Source organism: Melanerpes formicivorus, unplaced genomic scaffold (assembly GCF_026170545.1).
Source record: "Melanerpes formicivorus ecotype bairdi unplaced genomic scaffold, bMelFor1.0.p_v2 SCAF_70, whole genome shotgun sequence".
NCBI classification, from domain to species: domain Eukaryota; kingdom Metazoa; phylum Chordata; class Aves; order Piciformes; family Picidae; genus Melanerpes; species Melanerpes formicivorus.
The window spans coordinates 307302-330286 of record NW_027142422.1 but is presented as its reverse complement, the minus strand read 5'-3'; the positions used below and the strand labels follow the sequence as shown (position 1 = coordinate 330286).

At 46.3% G+C, this 22985-nt stretch overlaps 1 protein-coding gene across 1 annotated transcript; it reads left to right on the top strand.

The window, feature by feature from the left end:
* Positions 1–1452: 1452 nt before the first annotated feature.
* Positions 1453–22151, top strand: IFT57 (intraflagellar transport 57). Its single transcript, XM_068163059.1, has 11 exons — positions 1453–1658; positions 3306–3468; positions 6842–6960; positions 8270–8360; positions 10394–10462; positions 11385–11507; positions 13039–13110; positions 14203–14334; positions 16247–16309; positions 18391–18457; positions 21513–22151. The coding sequence occupies exons 1-11, from the start codon at positions 1459–1461 to the stop codon at positions 21689–21691; spliced, it is 1278 nt and encodes a 425-aa protein (XP_068019160.1). The 5' UTR covers positions 1453–1458; the 3' UTR covers positions 21692–22151.
* The last annotated feature ends 834 nt before the right edge of the window (positions 22152–22985 follow it).

Below are 22985 nucleotides of genomic sequence, written 5' to 3'. Positions count from 1 at the left end.
AACCTGAGGGAGGCAGCAGGGTAAATTCTATAGGGGCACAAGGCCTAACAAGCTTAAGGTACAAATCATCATGACATTCTCCTCAGAAAAAGGGAAACATGAATCAGTAGCTGTCCTCCTAGGCAGTCTGCAGGGCTAGGTAATTAATTTCTATTAATATTTCACCAGTGCTTAATTTTCTCTGGAAGGATGAGGTGGTTCTTTTCTAACAGTATTCCACCTGTGCTTCATTCTCTCTGGACACTTCCAGCCTCTACTTACCACTTACTTTCTGGTAACTAAAGAAACTGACAGGATTCAAGTGCTTTAGGGAAAAGCCAAAGGAAGTGCAGGAGGGAAAGCAAAGAGCTGGTGTCTGTGCTCAAAGATCCCATCTGGTGTCAGCATCACACAGGTGAGCTGTGCCTCCTGCATTCCTGGGAGAAGCAGCTTGCCCACTGCTCTCCTCCCCACCACCCCCTCACATCAGTCCACAGACTGATAGAATGGTTTGGGTTGGAAAGGACCTTGAAGATCATCTAGTTCTAAGCCCCCTGCCAAGGGCAAGGACAGCTTCCACTAGACCAGGCTGTCCAGCCTGGCCTTGAACACCTCCAGAGAGGAGGTATCCACAATCTCCCTGGGCAACCTGTTGCAGTGTTTCACCACCTTTACTGTAAAGAATTTCTTCCTAATATTCATTTCTTCCTAATACCCTCTTCCAGGTTCAGTCCCTTGCCTCTCATGCTATCAACACAGGCCTTTCTAAACAATCTCTCCCCAGCTTTTCTGTAGGTCCCATTCAGATACTGAAATGCAGCTATAAGGTCTCCTGGAGCCTTCTCCAGGCTGAACTCAGCCTGTCCCCACAGGAGAGGATCTCCAGCCCTCGGATCACCTTCGTCGCCTCCTCTGGACCTGCCTCAGCAGGTCCTTGCCCCTCTTGTGCTGGGGGCCCTGTAAGTGGACACAGCACTCCAGATGAGGTCTCACCAAGGCAGGGTGGCAGAATCACCTCTCTCCACTGGCTGTCCATGCTTCTTGTGACGCAACCCAGGATGCCATTGCCTTTCTGGGCTGCAAGCGCACACTGTCAGCTCACGTCCAGCTTCTCACCCACCAGCACCCCCGAGCCCTTTTCTGCAGGGCTGCTCTCAATCTCATCGTCTCCCAGCCTGGACATCCCTGGAGCCATTCAGGGTCAGACTTGACGGGGCCCTGGGCAGCCTGATCTGGTGGAAGGTGACCCTGAAGTCAAGACACTCTGTCCCTGCAGCAACTTGGGGAACGCTGTTTGGAGCCGACTCGCCATGGCGCGCCGCCATTGGTGGCTCGCCCCGGATAGGGGCGGGTTCCATCGCCTCTGGAGCGTATGATTGGGCCGGAGGCTCAAGTGGGCTCCGCCACATGAGGCAAAAGCGGGCGGCGATTGGTCGGGCTGGTTGTCTTGGTTACAGGTGGCGGCGTGGCGGCGCCAAGATGGCGGAGGAAGCGGCAGCAGGGGGCAGCGGAGTACGGCGCGGGGCGGCGGAGCGGGATGAGGAGGGAGCAGCAGCGGAGCGGGGCCCGGGAGCTGCCTACCACATGTTCGTGCTGATGGAGGACCTGCTGGACAAGCTGAAGCTGCTGAACTACGAGGAGGAGGCGCTGCGGCGCCACAACATGCGACCGCTCTCCAGGTGCCCCTCGCCCGCTCGGCCGAGGAGGGTCCCGGGGAGGGCAGAGGCGGCGGCTGGGAGCGGGGGGCCGCGGCGTAAGGAGCTTCACGCCTCAGGGGATACAGCGGGAGCCGTCAGTCGGACACGTAGCGAGGCCATCGGAGCGAAATCCCAGCGGTTAGGGCAGGAAGGGTGGCACTCCGGTGGCCAGCTTCTGGGGCCCAGTCAAATCCAGGCAGTTTCAGTGAGTCGTAGGTTTGTGGAACGGTTTGGGTTGGAAGGGACCTTTAGATCATCTAGTCCCTGCCACGGGCGGGGACACCTCCCACCAGACCGGCTTGATCAAGGCTTCAACCTGGCCTTGGACGCCTGCGGAGAGGGAGCATCCAGGATCTAGTGTGGGGTGTCCCTGCCCATGGCAGGGGGTTGGGACTGGATGATCCTTGTGGCCCCTTCCAACCCTGACTGATGCTGTGATACTATGATCACCCAGGGCAGCCTGCTGCAGAGTCTCACCACCCTCACCCTGAAGAATTTCTTTGCAATATTCAGCAATAGTGTTTCCACAATATTCATTTCCAACAGTCAATAATACTTCATAGCTTACAGTATCCTTTGGAAGCCTTCAAAAGAACAAGCCTCTCTGAAGGCTGAGATGTGATCACTACATAGTCACTTGAGCTCCCCTGCCCCCAGCAGTTTGCTGGAGCTGAATAGTTTCATGCCAGTGTATCTGTGCAAAAAACCCCAAGAAGGGGGCTGCAGGAAGGCTGGGGAGGGACTGCTCAGGAAGTGATAGGACTAGGGGGAATGGAATGAAGCTGGAGGTGGGGAGATTCAGGCTGGAGGGGAGGAGGAAGTTCTTCCCCATGAGAGTGGTGAAGCCCTGGAATGGGTTGTCCAGGGAGGTGGTTGGGGCCCTGTCCCTGGAGGTGTTTAAGGCCAGGCTGGATGAGGCTGTGGCCAGGCTGATCTAGTGTGGGGTGTCCCTGCCCATGGCAGGGGGGTTGGAACTAGATGATCCTTGTGGTCCCTTCCAACCCTGACTGATACTATGGTACATCAGACCACAGAGTGTGTCATTAGCAGAGGTCACCAAGAAGCTATTAGGGGACTGGAACCTCTATCTTATGAGGAAAGACTGAGAGAATTAGTTTTTTCAGTCTGGAAAAGAGCAGATTGAGGAGGGGATCTCACCAATGGTGATCAGTATTAAAGGAGTGGGTGTCAGGAGGATGGGGTCAGTCTTTTTACAGTGGTGCCCAGTGACAGGACAAGGGGTAGTGGGCACAAACACAAACATAAATTTCATGTAACCATGAGGAGGAACTTCTGTAATGTAAAGGTGGTGGAGCGCTGGAGCAGGCTGCCCAGAGAGGTGGTGGAGTCTCCATCTCTGGAGACATTCCAAACCCACCTGGATGTGTTCCTGTGTGACCTGGAGTTGACGACCTCCAGAGCTCCCTTCCCCTTCAGTGCTGTGTGAAATGGACAAGCTGCATGTAGAAAGCACAGTCTGCTGTGGTTATGTGTGCCACCAGACAGCTGAGGGTAGCTCATATGGGTCACTTACTGAGTGAGCAAGGCAGTTAAGGTCGATGCCTTCTGGCTTGTGCTGGCCTTCAGGACCTCAAAACACTGACCTTTTCCCCTTCTTTTTTTAAACAGGCACTACTTTGCACTGCCCACTAACCCTGGTGAGCAGTTCTTTATGTTTTGCACGCTTGCTGCCTGGCTGATCAGCAAAGCAGGACATCCCTTCGAGCAGCCCCAGGAATACGATGACCCCAACGCCGTGATATCAAACGTGCTCTCCGAAGTGCGCTCCTTCGTAAGTCCTGGCCCTGCTGCTTCCCCAAGTCTGTGTCAAGCTGCTGCATCACCCTCAGAAATGACTCATGCCATCCTTCCTCTGCTTTCTGAGTATCTTCCCAAGGGCTGGGCACACTTCTGTCTATGAGTTTGTGCTGTGTTAATTAGTTCATTAGTATTTGGTCTATGCCTGCTTGCTAAGCTTTTGGCACTACAAAAATAGTGTTATGATATTTTAGATTATTCCAACTCTTCCTCTTCCTTTCATTCCTCTTCCTTTTCCTTTCACTCCTCTTCCTTTCACTCCTCTTCCTTTCACTCCTCTTCCTTTCACTCCTCTTCCTTTCACTCCTCTTCCTTTCACTCCTCTTCCTTTCACTCCTCTTCCTTTCACTCCTCTTCCTTTCACTCCTCTTCCTTTCACTCCTCTTCCTTTCACTCCTCTTCCTTTCACTCCTCTTCCTTTCACTCCTCTTCCTTTCACTCCTCTTCCTTTCACTCCTCTTCCTTTCACTCCTCTTCCTTTCACTCCTCTTCCTTTCACTCCTCTTCCTTTCACTCCTCTTCCTTTCACTCCTCTTCCTTTCACTCCTCTTCCTTTCACTCCTCTTCCTTTCACTCCTCTTCCTTTCACTCCTCTTCCTTTCACTCCTCTTCCTTTCACTCCTCTTCCTTTCACTCCTCTTCCTTTCACTCCTCTTCCTTTCACTCCTCTTCCTTTCACTCCTCTTCCTTTCACTCCTCTTCCTTTCACTCCTCTTCCTTTCACTCCTCTTCCTTTCACTCCTCTTCCTTTCACTCCTCTTCCTTTCACTCCTCTTCCTTTCACTCCTCTTCCTTTCACTCCTCTTCCTTTCACTCCTCTTCCTTTCACTCCTCTTCCTTTCACTCCTCTTCCTTTCACTCCTCTTCCTTTCACTCCTCTTCCTTTCACTCCTCTTCCTTTCACTCCTCTTCCTTTCACTCCTCTTCCTTTCACTCCTCTTCCTTTCACTCCTCTTCCTTTCACTCCTCTTCCTTTCACTCCTCTTCCTTTCACTCCTCTTCCTTTCACTCCTCTTCCTTTCACTCCTCTTCCTTTCACTCCTCTTCCTTTCACTCCTCTTCCTTTCACTCCTCTTCCTTTCACTCCTCTTCCTTTCACTCCTCTTCCTTTCACTCCTCTTCCTTTCACTCCTCTTCCTTTCACTCCTCTTCCTTTCACTCCTCTTCCTTTCACTCCTCTTCCTTTCACTCCTCTTCCTTTCACTCCTCTTCCTTTCACTCCTCTTCCTTTCACTCCTCTTCCTTTCACTCCTCTTCCTTTCACTCCTCTTCCTTTCACTCCTCTTCCTTTCACTCCTCTTCCTTTCACTCCTCTTCCTTTCACTCCTCTTCCTTTCACTCCTCTTCCTTTCACTCCTCTTCCTTTCACTCCTCTTCCTTTCACTCCTCTTCCTTTCACTCCTCTTCCTTTCACTCCTCTTCCTTTCACTCCTCTTCCTTTCACTCCTCTTCCTTTCACTCCTCTTCCTTTCACTCCTCTTCCTTTCACTCCTCTTCCTTTCACTCCTCTTCCTTTCACTCCTCTTCCTTTCACTCCTCTTCCTTTCACTCCTCTTCCTTTCACTCCTCTTCCTTTCACTCCTCTTCCTTTCACTCCTCTTCCTTTCACTCCTCTTCCTTTCACTCCTCTTCCTTTCACTCCTCTTCCTTTCACTCCTCTTCCTTTCACTCCTCTTCCTTTCACTCCTCTTCCTTTCACTCCTCTTCCTTTCACTCCTCTTCCTTTCACTCCTCTTCCTTTCACTCCTCTTCCTTTCACTCCTCTTCCTTTCACTCCTCTTCCTTTCACTCCTCTTCCTTTCACTCCTCTTCCTTTCACTCCTCTTCCTTTCACTCCTCTTCCTTTCACTCCTCTTCCTTTCACTCCTCTTCCTTTCACTCCTCTTCCTTTCACTCCTCTTCCTTTCACTCCTCTTCCTTTCACTCCTCTTCCTTTCACTCCTCTTCCTTTCACTCCTCTTCCTTTCACTCCTCTTCCTTTCACTCCTCTTCCTTTCACTCCTCTTCCTTTCACTCCTCTTCCTTTCACTCCTCTTCCTTTCACTCCTCTTCCTTTCACTCCTCTTCCTTTCACTCCTCTTCCTTTCACTCCTCTTCCTTTCACTCCTCTTCCTTTCACTCCTCTTCCTTTCACTCCTCTTCCACAATCTATAGAATGGATTCAATTGTGCTTCAGGAAAGGGACTTTTTACAAGGGCTTGTAGTGAGAGGTGATGACTTTAAGCTGGAAGAGGGTTAATTTAAATTCATAGAATCCATAAGGTTGGGAAAGACCTCAGAGATCATCAAGTCCAACCTGTCACACAAGACCTCATGACTAACTAAACCATGGCACCAAGTGCCATGTCCAATTGGATATTGGGAAGAAATTCTTTACAGCAAGGGTGGTGAGACTCTGGAGCAGGTTGCCCAGGGAGGTTGTGGAAGCTGTGTTCCACTCCCTGGAAATGTTCAAGGCCACGTTGGATGGGGCCTTTAGTAACCTGGTGTAGTGGAAGGTGTCATTGCCCATGGCAGGGAGTTTGGAACCAGATGATCGTTGAGGTTCCTTCCAACCTGATCCTCCTAAGAAAGGAGGATCTGGGAAACTGTAGACTTGTCAGTCTGACCTGGGTACCAGGGAAGGTCAGGGAGCAGGTCATCAAGCACCATTACACAACATAGAGAGAACAACCAGGGGTTCAGGCCCAGTCAGCATGGGTTTATGAAGGGCAGGTCCTGCCTGACCAACCTGATCTCCTACGACAGGGTGACCTCACTGCTGGATGAGGGAAAGGCTGTGGATATTGTCTCCCTAGACTTTTGAAAAGCCTTTGGCACTGTTTCCCACAGAATTCTCATGGGCAAACTGGCTGCTCATGGCTTGGATGAGCACAGCCTCTGCTGGATAAAGCACTGGCTGGGCAAACAGCCCAAAGAGTGGTGGTCAGTGGAGTTAAATCCAGCTGGTGGCTGGCCACAAGTAGTGTTCCTCAGGGCTCAGTGTTGGGATCACTTCTGTTTAACATCATTATTCATGATGAAGAAACAGAGTGTGTTCCCAGATGACACCAAGTTAGGTGGGGTGTTGATCTGCATGAGGGCAAGGAGGCTCTGCAGAGGGACCTGGATAGATTGGATCTATGGCCAACATTAATGGGATGAGCTTCAACAAGGCCAAATGCCAGGTCCTGTTTTGTGAGACTGTGTTAAACCAGCACAATTCTAGAGAGCTGGGTAGAATTACAGAGACTATAATAACATCTTCATACACAATGGGCACTTGGATTTAGTGTGAAAAATCTTCCTGAGAGGGGACTTGGATTGATGGGTAGCCATTAGTAATCAGTATGTCTCTTGTTTTTTAGGGAAGGCCTGTGGATTTTCCTCCCTCAAAATTAAAGGCAGGTTATGGAGAGCAAGTGTGCTATGTCCTTGATTGTTTAGCTGAGGAAGCCCTGAAATACACTGGCTTTAGCTGGAAAAGGTATAGTATACTTTCAAACATCCTGCCTGGTGCATGTTTTCCACACTAATGTAAAATGTAACTGTAAAGACAAAGCATAGTGATAACTCCAAATGTTCTGCTTGATGCTTCATGAGAGGAAAAATTCAGCTGGGCTGGAAGCAGTTATTACCAGCAAGGATTCACAGAATGGTTTGAGTTGGAAGGGACCTTAAAGATCATCTAGTTCCAACCTCCCTGCGGTGGGCAGGGGCACCTTCCTTTAGACCAGGTTGCTCAAGGTCTGAATGGATGACTCTGGGCCATCAAGTGACCTTTTTTTGGTTCATTTTCTTATGCATAACTGCTTGTTAATCTCCCAGTTGAAACATTCCATGTCCTTGTAGATCCTAATGTGTTGCCAAGGGAGCTCGTGGCTGCCCCCTCCATGGAGGTATTCAAGGCCAGATTGAACAACCTGTTCTAGTGGGAGGTGTCCCTGCCCATGGCAGGGGAGTTGGAACTGGATAGGATAGGATAGGATAGGATAGGATAGGATAGGATAGGATAGGATAGGATAGGATAGGATAGGATAGGATAGGATAGGATGGACCAGACCAGGTTGGAAGAGACCCTCAAGATCATCGTGTCCAACCTATCATCCAACACCATCTAATCAACCAAACCATGCAACCAAGCACCCCATCAAGTAGATGATCTTTAAGGTTCCTTCCAGCCCAAACCATTTTCTAGATCTATGACTAGCTAATTGATTTGGAGGTGTGCACAGTGTGTGACCATGTTACAGGTAGGCCACAGCAACGCTGAGTATTTAATCCAAAGGAAAACTTAGGAGAAGTTAGATGACAGATAACTCCAAGTAGAGGAAGATGTCTTTAGAAGTGTTATTGATTTCATCCCTTCCCTCTGATGGGTTTTGAAATGAGTACAGCAAAGCAATTTCTGCTTTGGAAACATTTCATTGTTGCTTCTGGTTAGGACAGAGATTCCACTGCAGGCTGAAAATCAGTCTGTGGTGACTTGCACATGGATTTTAAGGGATTAGACCAAAAGAGAGAAAAGAAATCAAAATCTACCCCCCAGATGTAGTATGAGTGTACTGTCCTGCCTGTCACAATAACTTAGCCTTGCTTTTCAGACAGTCCAACATAAAGAAAGACTTTTAAGGCTGTTAATTTCATTTAAGTACTTGAGACACTAATCACTGTCTAATTGTATTCCACATTATCCATGCTTCTCCTGGAATGCTGTATTTGCTCAGGAGCAATGCACAGAGCTGTTTCCCATGTGCTGTGTTTAAAAGCTCTGCTCTTCACTGAACTGATTTCAGGCCAGCATACCCAACAGAAGAGCTGGAAGAGGAAGAAATAACAGAAGATGATGCAGAATTAACACTTAGTAAACTGGAAGAAGATGTTGTGGTAGGTTTACCTGACTGGTTTTGGTTATGTTAATATTCTGTGTTAATATTGGTCAGCTGTGAGCAAATTTTCACTTGCTGCTCATTTGGTTTGGTTTTGAGAAGCCTTTTCTGTTAGCTGTTCAGTCACTCTTCTGCCCTGCATCTCCATTCCTGCATCATCAGCTTCTCTGCAGAGTTTTTTGTTTCCTTTCAGATCAATTTGACTCTTCAGGCCAAAGGATATCTTCTTATATGCATTTATAATACCAATTCATTTGTATACAGCCTGAAATCTCTTCCTTTAATAGTCACAGATCCCCGTCATGGTGGGGGTTGGAAGGGACCCCTGGAGATCATCCACTCCAGCCTTCCTGTTAGGGCAGGGTCACTCAAAACAGGTTGCCCAGGTTCACAATGTCCTGGTGGGTTTGGAATCTCTCCAGAGAAGGACACTCCACAACTTCTCTGGGCAGCCTGCTCTAGGGCTCCAGCACCCTCACAGCTAAGAATTTTCTCCTCATCCTCAGATGGAACTTCCTGGGGTCTGGTTTCTGCCTGTTACCGCTTGTGCTGTCACTAGGTACCACTCAGAAGAGTCTGGGCCCATCCTCTTGCCCCCACCCTTTAGCTCTTGCTGAACGTTGAGAAGGTCTTCTCTTGGGCTGTTCTTCTCCAGGCTAAACAGCCCCAAGTCTCTCAGCCTTTCCTCCTCACAGAGATGCTCCAGGCCCCTCAGCATCTCTGTAGCCTCTGCTGGACTCTCTCCAGTAGTGCCCTGTCCTTGAACTGGACCCAATAACTCCAGATGTGGTCTCGGTAGGGTAGAACAGAGAGGGAAGAGAACTTCCTTGACCTGCTTTCCACACCCTTAATGCACTCCTGGAGACCATTTTCTTTCTGGGCCATGAGGGCACATTGCTGGCTCAGGGGGAGCTTGTAGTTAATGTGAAGTGCAGTGGAATCTAACTGTACTTTTTATAGCTCCTAATGCTTCTGCAGGAATTAATTATATGTTGTTGTAATTTTTTTTCCCTAGCCCATTGTTTCTGCCAATATATCAATATGTCCTGGGTGTGTTAGCTCTATCTGGAATTGAATTTAGCAGTATTTCCAGTAGTTAGATGCTAATGGTGAGGTTCATTGATTATTCTTCTGGGTTTGATTCTGGAATGAAATTTGAGGCTGACAGAGACAAGCCTAGTTCTGTAAATGTTGGGGAATTGAGTAGCCAGCAGCAGCCAGTAAAGGCTGGGTGTGCACAGAACTGAGGAACCCAGCTGATAGCTAATTGTGGTGGTGGTGTGGTAGTGTTGTGGTGTGCTCTTCTAATATAATAATCTTTTGATCATTTAGCACAAGGTAGTCCCAAGCCACTCACCATTTGTGTCTTGGAAATATTCAGGGAACTGGGGGCCAAACATGCCAGAAGAAAATGAGGTGGTCTCTGTTATTAGAAACCAGGGAAGGCAAAGGAGTAAGCTCCCAGGTTTTCACTGTGTCTTGCAGAGCTCTACAGTGAGACCTGTGATGTTGCAGCTTTCATGATTGGTCTGGGAAGGAGGTGGGTGATGAAATTTGACTTTGGTGGAAAAGATGAGTAACAGAAGACATACAAGAAAGCTCAGGAGGGACTTTTTACAAGGCCTAGTAGTGATAGGAGAAGGGGCAATGGGTTTGAGCTGGAGGAGGGTAGCTGTAGACTGGGTATTAGGAAGAAATTCTTAACAGTGAGGGTGGTGAGACACTGGAACAGGTTGAGCAGGGAGGTTGTAGGTGCCCCTTCCCTGGAGGTGTTCAAGGCCAGGTTGGATGGGGCCTTCAGGAAGCTGGTGGAAGATGTCCCTGCCTGTGGCAGGGGGTTTGGAACTAGATGATCTTGAAGGTTCCTTCCATTCAAAGCATTCTATGAATCCATTACTGCAAACTCTTCATATCTTCTTTTGTCCTGAGACGCAGAATTTAATGCCTCTTGCCCTGTGCTGCTGCAAAATGAAACTCTGCTGGAAGGTTGTGCACTGCTTACTGATGGCTTACTTTGCAACTTTCCTTCAGGAGGAAGAGTCAGACAATGAAGAAAACTTTCTTGACCTGGATGTTCTGAAGGCACAAACACACAGAGCAGTGAGTTGTTACCGAGGGGTCTTCTCTTGAGAGATGCTTGCACCTGTAACAGCAATTTATTTCTGTGGGGTTCAAATCTGAAAATCCCTTTTATAGTCTAAGCTTGAAAGGAAAAAAAAAACAACCCAAACAACAATCCCATTAAATGGAATCAGCTTATTTTAAAAGGAAAAATGTGCAGGCAGATTCTAAGCTGATACAACTGTGGGGGTGCTGGAAACGTTGGCAAGAAATATTTGCAGAGGCTCTTAAGGAAACATGGTGTTAACTGCTTGAATGTTTTAATCCTCCCCTGCTATTTCTGGGATGTGTTATAATTTAGGGTAGACTTAGACTAGATAATAAGAAGAAATTCTTGACAGTAAGGGTGGTGAGGCACTGGAACAGGCTGCCTGGGGAGGACATGGATGTCCCCTCCTGGAGGTGTTCAAGGCCAGGTGGGTTGAGGCTTTGAGCGACCAGGGAGGTGGTGGAGTCACCAGCCTTGGAGGTGTTCAAGAAATGTGTGGATGTGGCACTTTGGGATGTGGTTGAATAGCCATGGTGGTGGGTTGGTGGTTGGATTGATGATCCTAGAGGTCTTTTCCAACCAAAGCAATTCTATGATTCTATGACCTGGTCAGGGGGTTTGGAACTGGATGATCTTTAAGGTCCCTTCCAACCCAAATGAATCTATGAATTTCTCACTACATACATTTCATTCTTTTCAAATTCAAGTGGGTTGAGGAGATAGATTTGTTTGAATTCCCAGTGTCTTTAACTTCAAAGACAGCCCCTGAAGACATCTGTGACATCTGTAGTCCTGATCCTTCTGGGTACAATTTTTCTGAGTATGAGCCAGCCATTGCAACATGATTTCTAACAGTTCTCACTCTGCAATAGTGATTTTATTTTGAGCATAAACTTTGTGCTTTTTGGACAGGACATGAGTGACACAGCAAAGCAAGAAGAGATTTTACAGTCCACGACAGATGTGGCAGAGTGGAATCTGGAAGTGGAACGCGTGCTTCCACAGCTGAAAGTCACAGTCAGGACTGACAATAAGGTCTGTAAGATTTGCACTGCACATGTGGTGAATGAAGTGTGATTTCAGGCACTGGTGTTTTCTTTCCATTTACAAGGTTTTTGTCTTTTGTTATGTCAAGAATTGCCAATAATGGGCACTCCTGTGCTATGAGTATGGAGCCTAGAAGCAATGACTTTCAGTAGGGCTTTTTTTTTCCCCTGATATTATCATAGAATGGTTTGGGTTGGAAGGGAGAATTGAATTGGATTGAATTGAATTGGATTGAATTGAATTGAATTGAATGAATTGAATTGAATTAACTTTTGGCAAAGTCCTGGGTCAGATAATTGTACTGATAGAAACATTCTTACACCCCACATGCCCTTATCCAATATTGTTTGCTTCTTGTTACTGCTTCTGTTACTGGTTGTCAGTCAGCTTTGTGCCTCTCTCTGTTCTGCTTCCCATCCTTTTTGACAAGACCCTTGATCAGATAGTCTTACTGAAGCAAATTTTCAACTTCCAAGTATCCTTAGAGTACCTGTTTTAGAAGAAAATCTCCTAAGGGTTGGTTTTAAGTGCTACAGATTTATTAATGTCACTTTTTTTTACCACCTAGACCAATGCCAAATTGGTACAATGCCAGAAGCTTTAAAAAATGTTTTAAATATCTTTTAGGCTGGTCAGAAACCTGATTCTGAGGTAGCAGTATTTCTGCAGTGCTGCTGCTGCTCTGCTTCATTTTGAACTTAAGAGTCTGTCTGCAGCTGCATTGATATGGAAACATTTGCATTGATATGGAAACATTTGTGCTAAAGCTTAGGAGCTGAAGTCGATTTCTGAGTAGAAGTTACCTGCTTGTCAAGTTAGACCAGCACTTTTTCTCATCCCACACAGAATCACAGGATCATTAAGGTTGGAAAAGATAATGAAGCCCAGCCTTTACCCAACATCTTCATGACCATTAGACCATGTCCCAAACTGCCACATCTACTTGGTTTTTGACCACTAGATTCCATGTATGTTTTCCATCTTAATTCAAAATCAGTTTAAGCATTTCTCCTCTTTCATTTCTTTCTGTTCTCCTGATAACAGTAAAGGCTAGATCTGATAGTAGAAAGGGAAGATCTGACAGTCTGGAACTGGTAGGTGTTGGGCATTTGAAGCACTCCTCCTGCCCAGTGAGCTGTAGGTAGTGCAGCTATAATCAATAGTTTCAGTATTTGTGCCCACAGTTTTTTTCCCATCAGAAATAGTTCCATGGAGACAGACTCTAAATGTCCAAAGTCTCTAACAGTTCCATCAAACAGACTCTAAAAAGCACAGCTACTGTGGGGTATCAGTGAGGATGTCAGGGCTTGTTTATGGATCTGAGTGTCACATGTGACATTTAGGAGGTTTATAAATTGAGTCACATTAAGCAAGTGCCTCTGGATATGAGCATGGCAGTGGCAGAATGATACACAGCAAGAGCAGAACAGAGAACAGCCCCTGCCTTGCTGCTGGCCTGGGTTTAATGACAAGAGGAAAGATAAAAGTTGTACTTACCTCTGGTTTAACTTACTTTTAGGACTGGAGGATTCACGTAGAGCAGATGCACCAGCACAAGGATGGAATTGAATCTTCTTTGAATGAAACTAGGGTATGTCTTGTATGAGCAGAGTGCTTCACTGACCTAGCAGCATTTTCATTTACTCTTTGATATTAAGAACTATTTTTTTCCCCTTCATTTTATTTGTAAAACTAAAAAGGGAAACATATGACAGTGATGGTTAGGGGCAGTGGGACTGGCAAGATATCTTGTGATAAAGAGCTGGGTAAAATATCCTGAGATAGAGAGTTGTACAGGTGGGGACTAACAGAGTTCATTAACTGTAAGGTTTTATGTGCATTATCATAAGTACATCCTGACTACAGAGGGCAAAATAGATTAATACAATATTCAAACTCCTCCCCCCCCAAAATACACCACCATCTGAAAATAAATGCTGATATAACCCCCAAAATCTTGTCAGATCCTGATGTTAGGATAAATTACTGACATTGACATTTGTAATTAATTGAGGGGAGAAGAATGGTTCATAGACTTATAGAATGGTTTGGGTTAGAAGGGACCTTAAAGATCATCTCATTGCGGCCTTCCAGTATCTGAACGGGGCCTACAGGAAGGCTGGGGAGGGACTGCTCAGGATGTCAGGTAGTGACAGGACTAGGGGGAATGGAATGAAGCTGGAGGTGGGGAGATTCAGGCTGGATGTGAGGAAGAAGTTCTTCACCATGAGAGTGGTGAAACCCTGGAATGGGTTGTCCAGGGAGGTGGTTGGGGCCCCATCCCTGGAGGTGTTTAAGGCCAGGCTGGATGAGGCTCTGGCCAGGCTGATCTAGTGTGGGGTGTCCCTGCCCATGGCAGGGGGGTTGGAACTAGATGATCCTTGTGGTCCCTTCCAACCCTGACTGATACTATGATACTATCTAGTTCCAACCCCCATGCTGTGGGCAGGGACACCTTCCATTAGACCAGGTTGCTGAAGGCCTCAATGTAATGGAAGCAATAAAGGTGGAAAGAAGTGGTTTGGAGGTGGGCAAACACATTAGTTTTGTTGGTTAAATGTAGCTTTTCTGTACTGTTTGTCTCACTTAGAGGTTTCCATCCCCTTTTTTTAATTCCAGTAGCATTTTAATACTCTTTGCATACTATCCACCTACTGTCAAACTACAGAATATGATTTTCTAGGGTTACCTTGACAAACTCCATAATGAAATCAGCAAAACACTGGAGAAGATCAACAGCAGGGAGAAGTACATCAACAATCAGCTGGAGCACTTGGTCCAAGAGTACCGTTCAGCACAAGCCTTGCTGAGTGAGGTAAGGAACTTCTGATGCTGCATTCTCTGCTATGAACTGGCTATGAAGTGAAGATGAAGGCCAAGAAGACTTGGAGGAGTTCATAGACTCATAGATCAGTTCAGGTTGGAAGGGACCTTCAAGATCATCTAGTTCCAACCTCCCCCTTACATGGCCAGGGGCACCTTCCACTAAGACCAGGTTGCTCAAGGCCTTATCTAACCTGGCCTTGAAAACTTCCAGAGAGCATCCACAGCCTCCTTGGGTAACCTGTGTCACTGTCTCACCACTCTCACTGTGAAGAATTTCTTCCTGCTATCCAGTCTGAATCTATCCTCGGTGGATTCTGCTGTTGGATATAAAGCAGAGGAAATGTTGATTGGCTGTCAAATTATGTAGTTCTCAAGCTAAGCTAGCAACTTTTATTCAACTATTCCACAGGGGAAAGTAAAGGGGTTTTTTTTTGCCTGATTATCATGTAAATCCATTGCCAATCTTCAACAGCTAGTAAATTGCTTGTTCTGCTCTCCCTGCGAATTTCACACATCTGTGGTGAGTTGAAAACTACAGTCTTAGTCCAGCATTCATCTCTTATATTGATCACTCCTACTAATGTGCACAAAGCACTGTGATTACTTCTCTGCTTCTTTTAGGTTTTATCCCAGCAGAGTGCCATTTGAGAAGCTTTTTGATCACAGAATTGTTTTAGTTGCAAAGGCTTCTAAGATCATCGAGTCCAACCATCAGCCTAACAGCACCATGGCCATTAAACCATGTCCCAAAGTGCCATGGCCACATGTTTCTTGAATACATTCAGGAATGGTGACTCAGGCACCTCCCTGGGCAGCCTGTTCTAATGCCTGACCACTCCTGCAGGAACAAAATTTTTCCTGATATCCAACCTAAACCTCCCCTGGCACAATTTCAGGCCATTTCCTCTTGTTCTGTCACCTGATGGTGGGGAGAAGCGACCAACTCCCACCTCACTCCAGCTTCCTGTCAGGCAGTTGTAGAGAGCAATGAGGTCTCTTCTCAGCCTCCTCTTCTCCAAACTAAACAACCCCACTTCCCTCAGGTGCTTCTCCCCACACCTCTTCTCCAGACCACCCTCCAGCTTTGTTCCCCTTCTCTGGACACCTCAATGTCCTTGTTGGAATCTCCACTCCAGCTCCAAAACTGAACCCAATATTGGAGGTGTGGCCTCACCAGTGCCCAGCAGAGGGGCACAATCACTTTCCTCCTCCTGCTGACCACACTGTTGCTGTTCCAGGCCAGGATGCTGTTGGCCTCCCTGGCCACCTGAGCTCACTGCTGGCTCACATTCAGCCAGCTGTCACCAGCACCCCTATGTCTTTTTCTGCCAGGCAGCTCACCAGCTTCACTGCCCCGAGCAAGGCACATTCACAGGGTTGTTATGACCCAAGCTCAGGATCTGCTGGTTAGGAGACCTATATAAACTACCATTTGGCTAGCCCTCAGATCTGTGACCACGACATTAAACCAAGGCTAACAGGGTTGATCCCTGTGCTTTCTATTTACTTTAATGCTAAACTTTAGGGAAACTTCAAAACAGCAATTTGTTGCTGAGGGGAAAATTCTAGGTTTGAGGATTCAATTCTCTGCATGCTGGCAAGGTTTGCTTGTGTTTATTTCCCCATGTAAGTGATTAGGAAACATGCTTTTTATTGTGTACATGTTAATTATGTATAATATGTTAAGTGTGTATAATAAATCATTACAGGGGCTGATGTTTCACTCCTGCCCTCATCCATGCAGTGCTGCACATCATGGGGATGATGTTTACATCCTGGGGATTTTGTGGGAGAGGTTGTGCAAGTGGGATGTACAAGAGCAAGTTCTGGTGCTCTCCCTGAGCTGTATGAACATATTTCTCAGGCTTTGTCATGACAACAAAAACTCTGTTTCTTTCCAGGCCAAAGATAAGTACCAGGAGGGAAGTGGAGGAGTAACTGAAAGGATCAAAGTGCTTTCTGAGGTAAAACACAGCTTCACATATTTTCTTTCCCTCATGTTAAAACAATCTCCAAAAAGCTGGCATGGAGGTGTTGCAGTTTTAGGAACCCAGTTCTTTCTGCTTTGTTTTCATGTCAAAGATCAATCTGCTTAGTGGAGCAGCCTAGTCCAGTCTCTGAACTTAAAAATCAGTCACAGCCTAGGTTGGGTTTGGTTTTGTTTGCTGTGTTTGGTTGGGTTTGGGTTTGGTTGTTTTAACTGGTGAATCTGAGCAAGTTATTGTGAGCTCTTCCATTCCCCAGTTTAGGAAAGAGAATAAATGTTCTGTATTTAATAACCTGTGTCCTGGAGTTGCTGAGGATTAATCAAGCCATGTTCATAAATTCTTGGCATAAGAAAAGCTTAGTTCTTAATTAAAGCTAACAAATTGGGGGGTGGGGGGGCAGGGAAAGGCAATATTTGACTAATTGGTAATTTTTCCAGGCAAGGCAAATTATCTTAATACCTACAACTGTTTTTCTGTGTTGTGTTTTATTTTTTTCCCCTTTAAATCAGAGAGATACAAAGAACAATCCCCTGACTCCTAACTGACTCAACATCTTGACTGTTTCCTGGCTTGTTTTTTAACCCCCTGACTCCTACCTGCCTCAACATGTTGAGTGATTCATGGCATTTGATTTGGAATTGCTGCTTGCTTTCCAACCCTTGAGGCCAACTCAGTAATTATTTGTTTGTAATGGCTTTGTTGTTTGGGTTTGAAAGAAAAAAAACAACCCACCACTTCACTTATTAGATCATGAAGTATCTGAAATAGTCCCATCAGAGAGATCATAAAGTATCTGAAATAGTCCCATCAGAGAGATCATAAAGTATCTGAAATAGTCCCATCAGAGAGATCACATGCTGGAAAAATCATATAAAAATTATATAATCATATAACAACTGGAAACTAAACCAAGTTTGAGATGTTTTTAGAATAGAGTAGGTCAGCTGGAAGGGATCTCCAGTGATCATCTAGTCCAGCAGTTTAAGGAGAGCTTTCTAGCTGAGTGTATGGATTCTGCAGGATAAGAGCTGCTTTTTGTTTCACTGTCAAAGGGAGGAAGTTTGAAAAGGAGAATACTTTATGATGACTTCAGATTTATCATGTGCCTGCTGTAGGTATGCAAGAACAGTGCAGAGATGCTGCTTTTATACTACTGAAAAGGCTTGTTGAAGCCTTAGTGAAGAGCTTTTTTTGTATTGTAGACAAAAATACTGAATTGTTACCTAGACTGTGCCTTAGAGTCATAGATTTGCATTTTCCTCACTGTCAGCAAAGGCAAACTGCTCAGTGGAGATTCAGTGCTGAAATGCACTTTTATTCTCAATCCCTGCATTTCTGCTGTCACCTGCTGAAGTCCTGACACTTCCAGAAGGGCAGCTGGCATGTGGAGGGGTGGTTTTTCAAGGGCTTGTAGTGATAGGATGAGAGGGAATGGATTGAAGCTGGAAGAAAGCAGATGTAGACTGGGTGTTAGGAAGAAATTCTTTAGAGTGGCAAGACACTGGAATAGGTTGCCCAGGGAAGCCATGGATACCTCCTCCCTGGAGGTGTTCAAGACCAGGCTGGATGAGGCCTTGAGCAACCTGGTGTAGTGGAATCTGTCTCTGTCAGTGGCAGGGTAGTTGGAACTTGATGATCTTTAAGGTGCCTTCCAACCCAAACCAATCTATGACGTGGGGAGTCATGGTCTAAGGGGACACTTGCTCCCATCTTCCATCCAGCACCATGCTGCAGTGCTTACACTGCTGTTTTTATTCATCTGGGATGCTCATAGCCTCAGTAACACAAGTGGCCAACTTGTTTCTTTTTGCTGCCATCTTTACATGGATTTCTTGAAATGATTTTTGTTTTTCCCTTAATGTTTGCAAAGTTCCTCCCTATGCACAATCCAGGCAGATGGGTTCAGTTTGTTAACTCATGCAGCTGGTCAGCAGAGATTGGTTTATTTCATTAAAGGAAGGCAGTTATTCAGCAGAGATTTTTTGTTTGTTTGTTTGTTTTTATCTTGACATTCATCTGCTTTAATTAAGGGGAAAAAAAACCCATCTCTTTTTAAGATTACAGAAGTGTTAGAGAGGGTAAAGCAAGAAACAGAAGAGAAAGGAAGCAGCATGACTGATGGTGGTGAGTACCATTTTCGCCTCAAACCCAACATCCCTTTTCTGAGTGGCAAGCAGATGATTTGTCCTTCATGAAGGGGAAAAACCAGAAGAAGACCCCAATGAGTGACTGGTTTAACAGAACAATATTAACATCTTAAAAGATACCTAAGAAAATCTGGAGCTTAAACCCCTTTGAAAAGGATATCTGCAGAAGGTGGAGATTGAAGATTTCCCCCTTTGGTAGATTATTTGCAAAGATCTTTTAAAGAAAGGAGAAAAAAAGTGGGGGGAGGTTGCTTTAAGCCCTGTGGCTGCCATCAAGCAGGCCAAGCGCATGAAGCCTCTGTGGTGTGGGGGCAGATGGTCGCAATAGAAGTATGGAGAGGTCTGGCAGGTTGACTCCATCACCCTTCCTCGGTCTCACAGCAGCAAGCAGTATGTACTGCCCATGGTGGAGGCAAGTACAGGGTGGCTGGAGGCCTACCCAGTACCTCATGCCACTGCTTGCAACACCATCCTGGGCCTAGAGAGACATGGCACCCCTGGGAGGATTGAATCAGACAATGCAAGCCACTTCAAGAACCATCTCCTAAGGGACTGGGCAAAGGAACATGGGATTGAGTGGATTTACCACATCCCATACCCTGCACCAGCTGCAGGGAAGGTCGAGCGCTACAATGAAAAATTGTAGTGGTTTGAGCCTTAACTGGGAGTTAAAAGCCCAGATGGGGGAAAGGCTGAGAATCTCTCCTCCACTCCCCTCCTCCTCCCTCCAAACAGAGAGGGGAAAAACAAAAGGGTAAGGAGCAAATCCACTAAACAATAATCTGGAGTCGGCTTGGAAGTAGAGAGGTGAAGAACTTTCTTTAAACAATATATATATAACAATAACAGGAAAGGTTCACAAGGGCAAGGAACAAGGATGGATGGGAGGGGGACAGAAAAGAATAATACAAAACCAGTCTTTCTCTGAGGAGGCACAGAGGCAGCAGGGAGAAGGATCAGGTCCGGCCACGTGGCTGAGGAGCAGGAGGGCAGCTGCAGTAGCTCTCATCCAGCAGAGGCAGGAGCCAAAAGGGGATCCAACAGCTATGATGTCCTGCTTTTTATGCCCTAGCTGGGCAGGGAGGGGGGAGTGGAACAGACTCAGCTTCCCAGGGGAAAACACCCTGCAGGGAGGATAAAGTACCTGCAAGCCCTCCCCCCTGCTTTGTTCTTTTTTTTCCAGGAAAGGGTGTTGACCCACCACAAGCCCTTAGAAGGGGGCTGATTTGTTGAATTATTTGCAATACTATTTATGGTTGTTGGCAGTAGCTGTTAGATTCCCCCACTAAGGCTGGCTGGAGTCTGTAAGAAAATGGCTTTTGCTGGTCTGATGTCTGGATTTTGTTAACATTTCACTGGAATGGCAATTGAAATTTGTCTCAGAAATTGAGATCTGTTTTTTTTGTTGTTTTTTTCCTGGTAACTGAATTCTTTTGCAAACCTAGAAGGAGTATGGATGCAGAAATAAATTGGTGCATGTTCCAGCAGGGCTAAATATGCAAGCTGCCTCCATATTTAGCTGTATCCATCTTTAGCTGTACCCATTCCAAGCTAATTTACTTAAGGAGTTGTAAGTGTTATTGTTTAAGGGACTTTTGTGCATGCTTGCCTTGGCTGTGATGAAGCTGCTTTCTTCCCTTGCAATCTCTTTTCTGTATTGTGGCATGGCCAAGGGTCAGGATAAAATCCAGAGGCCACAATTAAAAAGAGCAGCATCTCGAGGGTGATAGGGGTTGGGAGTAAGGGATTAGACATGAAGTATGGAGCACAAAACAGCTCTTCACAGATAAAATGGCATCCTGCTGAAGGTGTCTTCTGTCCTCTACCAAACCCCAGGTGAGGTATAGCCATGAAGCTTTAAGATGAAAAAGGATACATCATTGACAAACCTATCTCAATGTTGGTGAACCTGTTTCTATCTTTGAAGTGTCTTGCATATTAAAAAGGATGTATTAGTACAATCAAGGCTGCAGAGCAGAACATCCTTTTGTGCATTGAACTCCTCAACTTTAAGGAGTGGATTAGTGGTGGGTTTAGGCTGTGCAGTTACAATTCAGTTACAGATCTGGAGCAGAAAAGTAGCAAAATATAAATCACTCACTCTTGGGTGTGAAAAGGGAAACAAAAGATGATTCTAAACAACTTCATTGGGTAAATATCTGGAATAAGAGGAGCTGTACCATAACAATTCTTTTCCCCCCTCTCTCCCTCCTCTCTCCCTCCTCTCTCCCTCCTCTCTCCCTCCTCTCTCCCTCCTCTCTCCCTCCTCTCTCCCTCCTCTCTCCCTCCTCTCTCCCTCCTCTCTCCCTCCTCTCTCCCTCCTCTCTCCCTCCTCTCTCCCTCCTCTCTCCCTCCTCTCTCCCTCCTCTCTCCCTCCTCTCTCCCTCCTCTCTCCCTCCTCTCTCCCTCCTCTCTCCCTCCTCTCTCCCTCCTCTCTCCCTCCTCTCTCCCTCCTCTCTCCCTCCTCTCTCCCTCCTCTCTCCCTCCTCTCTCCCTCCTCTCTCCCTCCTCTCTCCCTCCTCTCTCCCTCCTCTCTCCCTCCTCTCTCCCTCCTCTCTCCCTCCTCTCTCCCTCCTCTCTCCCTCCTCTCTCCCTCCTCTCTCCCTCCTCTCTCCCTCCTCTCTCCCTCCTCTCTCCCTCCTCTCTCCCTCCTCTCTCCCTCCTCCTTGCTCAGGAGAGAGGACCTGCTTTTGGCTGGCCTTGGCTAAGTCTAACTTCTCTTCTCCTTTCTCTTGTCCCTTTTGTACAGAGGGGTAAGGGGAGGCAGGGAGGGAGAAGCTAGTTTTTCATGTTGTTTGCTAATTGTCAATATCTGCATAAACTTGTCAATCCTGTACCTTTTGTACCTATTCCTTGCATTCCATTGTAGAGTGCAGATCTTGCTTGTAAATACAGCTTCATTTGCTTCTAACTGAGTTGGCCTGGCAAAGCTAATTGTTGGGAGGAAACTTCAACCCAGAGGATTATAAAAAGAATGCTTTTGTGTGGAGCAGATGACACAATTGCACTGTTCATTTCTTCTGTTTGAACAGCTCCTCTGGTGAAGATCAAACAGGCCCTGACAAAGCTGAAACAAGAAACTGTTCAGATGGACATCCAGATTGGTGTAATGGAACACACATTACTCCAGTCAAAGCTGAAGGAGAAATCCAATATGACTAGAGATATGCATGCAGCAGCCATTCCAGAAGACATAGTAGGTGTCTATTAAAATTGTTTGGAGCTCACTTAGTTTGCCCCAAATGCCTTTTTCTACCACTTCCTTTTTCCTTAGTGTACAGGTTTGCTTTTGGTTGGTTTTGGCTTTGGTTTTTGGTTAGTGTTTTGGGGGGTGAGGGTGGGGGGGCTGTTGTGGGGTTTGGTTTGGTTTTTAACAAGATGTTTGTCATGCACTTCTGAGGGAGTAACAGGAATCCTTGGGACTCACAAGATGTTTGTCATGCACTTCCAAGGGAGTAACAGGAATCCTTGGGACTCAGTGGGAAGCCATGGTTAGTTTTGTGATGTAAAGATTTGCTGCAGAGCCCTTCCAAATACATGAATAAATTCTTTTTAATAGTCCTCTGATGAATAATTCTTACTCAAATCCCCACTTCGTTGGAGAATGCTATGCAGTGTGAAAGTCCAGAGAATGATCCTGACAGCCCTGTAACTTGAGGTTCAAAAGTCCTGGAATGAAATTACTTGCAAAGGGCATGAAAGGAATTGAAAATGCCTCTTACTGCCTTTTGTATACATTTAGCATATAAATGTGTATACACATTTAGTATAAAGTCTTTAATTGATGGCACTGAAATAATTCAGCATTGCTCTTTCTAAAACACTGGGTCAAAAGTGGTATCAGCTGCAAGCCAGTTGTGGCTTTGAGTTGAAGTTGAAGAATTAAACAACAAATCAGTGTTGCCATAGTACTGGCATGTTCCTAGGGCAGCCAGTTTGAGAGTGGACAGCCACACAATTCCTCACTCACTTCTTGGTGTTGATGGTCCTCTAGACAAAGTGGTATGGATGGGGTTTTGGTCATTGTTTTTATTTTTACATTGCCTCTTGCAGCAAATACAAAAACTGAAGGGTGCAGGAGCCCTGGAGCAGGCTGCCCAGGGAGGCTGTGGAGCCTCCTTAGCTTTCAAAACCTGCCTGGATGTGTTTCTGTGCAGGCTGGGGAAGGACTTTTCAGGATCTCAGGTAGTGATAGGACTAGGGGGAATGGAATGAAGCTGGAGGTGGGGAGATTCAGGCTGGAGGTGAGGAGGAAGTTCTTCCCCATGAGAGTGGTGAAGCCCTGGAATGGGTTGTGCAGGGAGGTGGTTGAGGCCCTGTCCCTGGAGGTGTTTAAGCCCAGGCTGGCTGAGGCTGTGGCCAGGCTGATCTAGTGTGGGGTGTCCCTGCCCATGGCAGGGGGTTGGAACTAGCTGATCCTTGTGGTCCCTTCCAACCCTGACTGATACTATGATACTATGAAACTAAGTGATTCTGCTTTGGCAGGGCAGGTTGGAGCTGACTGA

Excerpts from the sequence above, each read along its gene's own strand:
- IFT57 (XM_068163059.1), top strand. The coding sequence starts at position 1,459 with ATGGCGGAGGAAGCGGCAGCAGGGGGCAGCGGAGTACGGCGCGGGGCG. Across the intron at positions 6,961-8,269 it reads ACTGGCTTTAGCTGGAAAAG|GCCAGCATACCCAACAGAAG; the intron begins GTATAGTATACT and ends AACTGATTTCAG. Across the intron at positions 10,463-11,384 it reads AGGCACAAACACACAGAGCA|GACATGAGTGACACAGCAAA; the intron begins GTGAGTTGTTAC and ends CTTTTTGGACAG.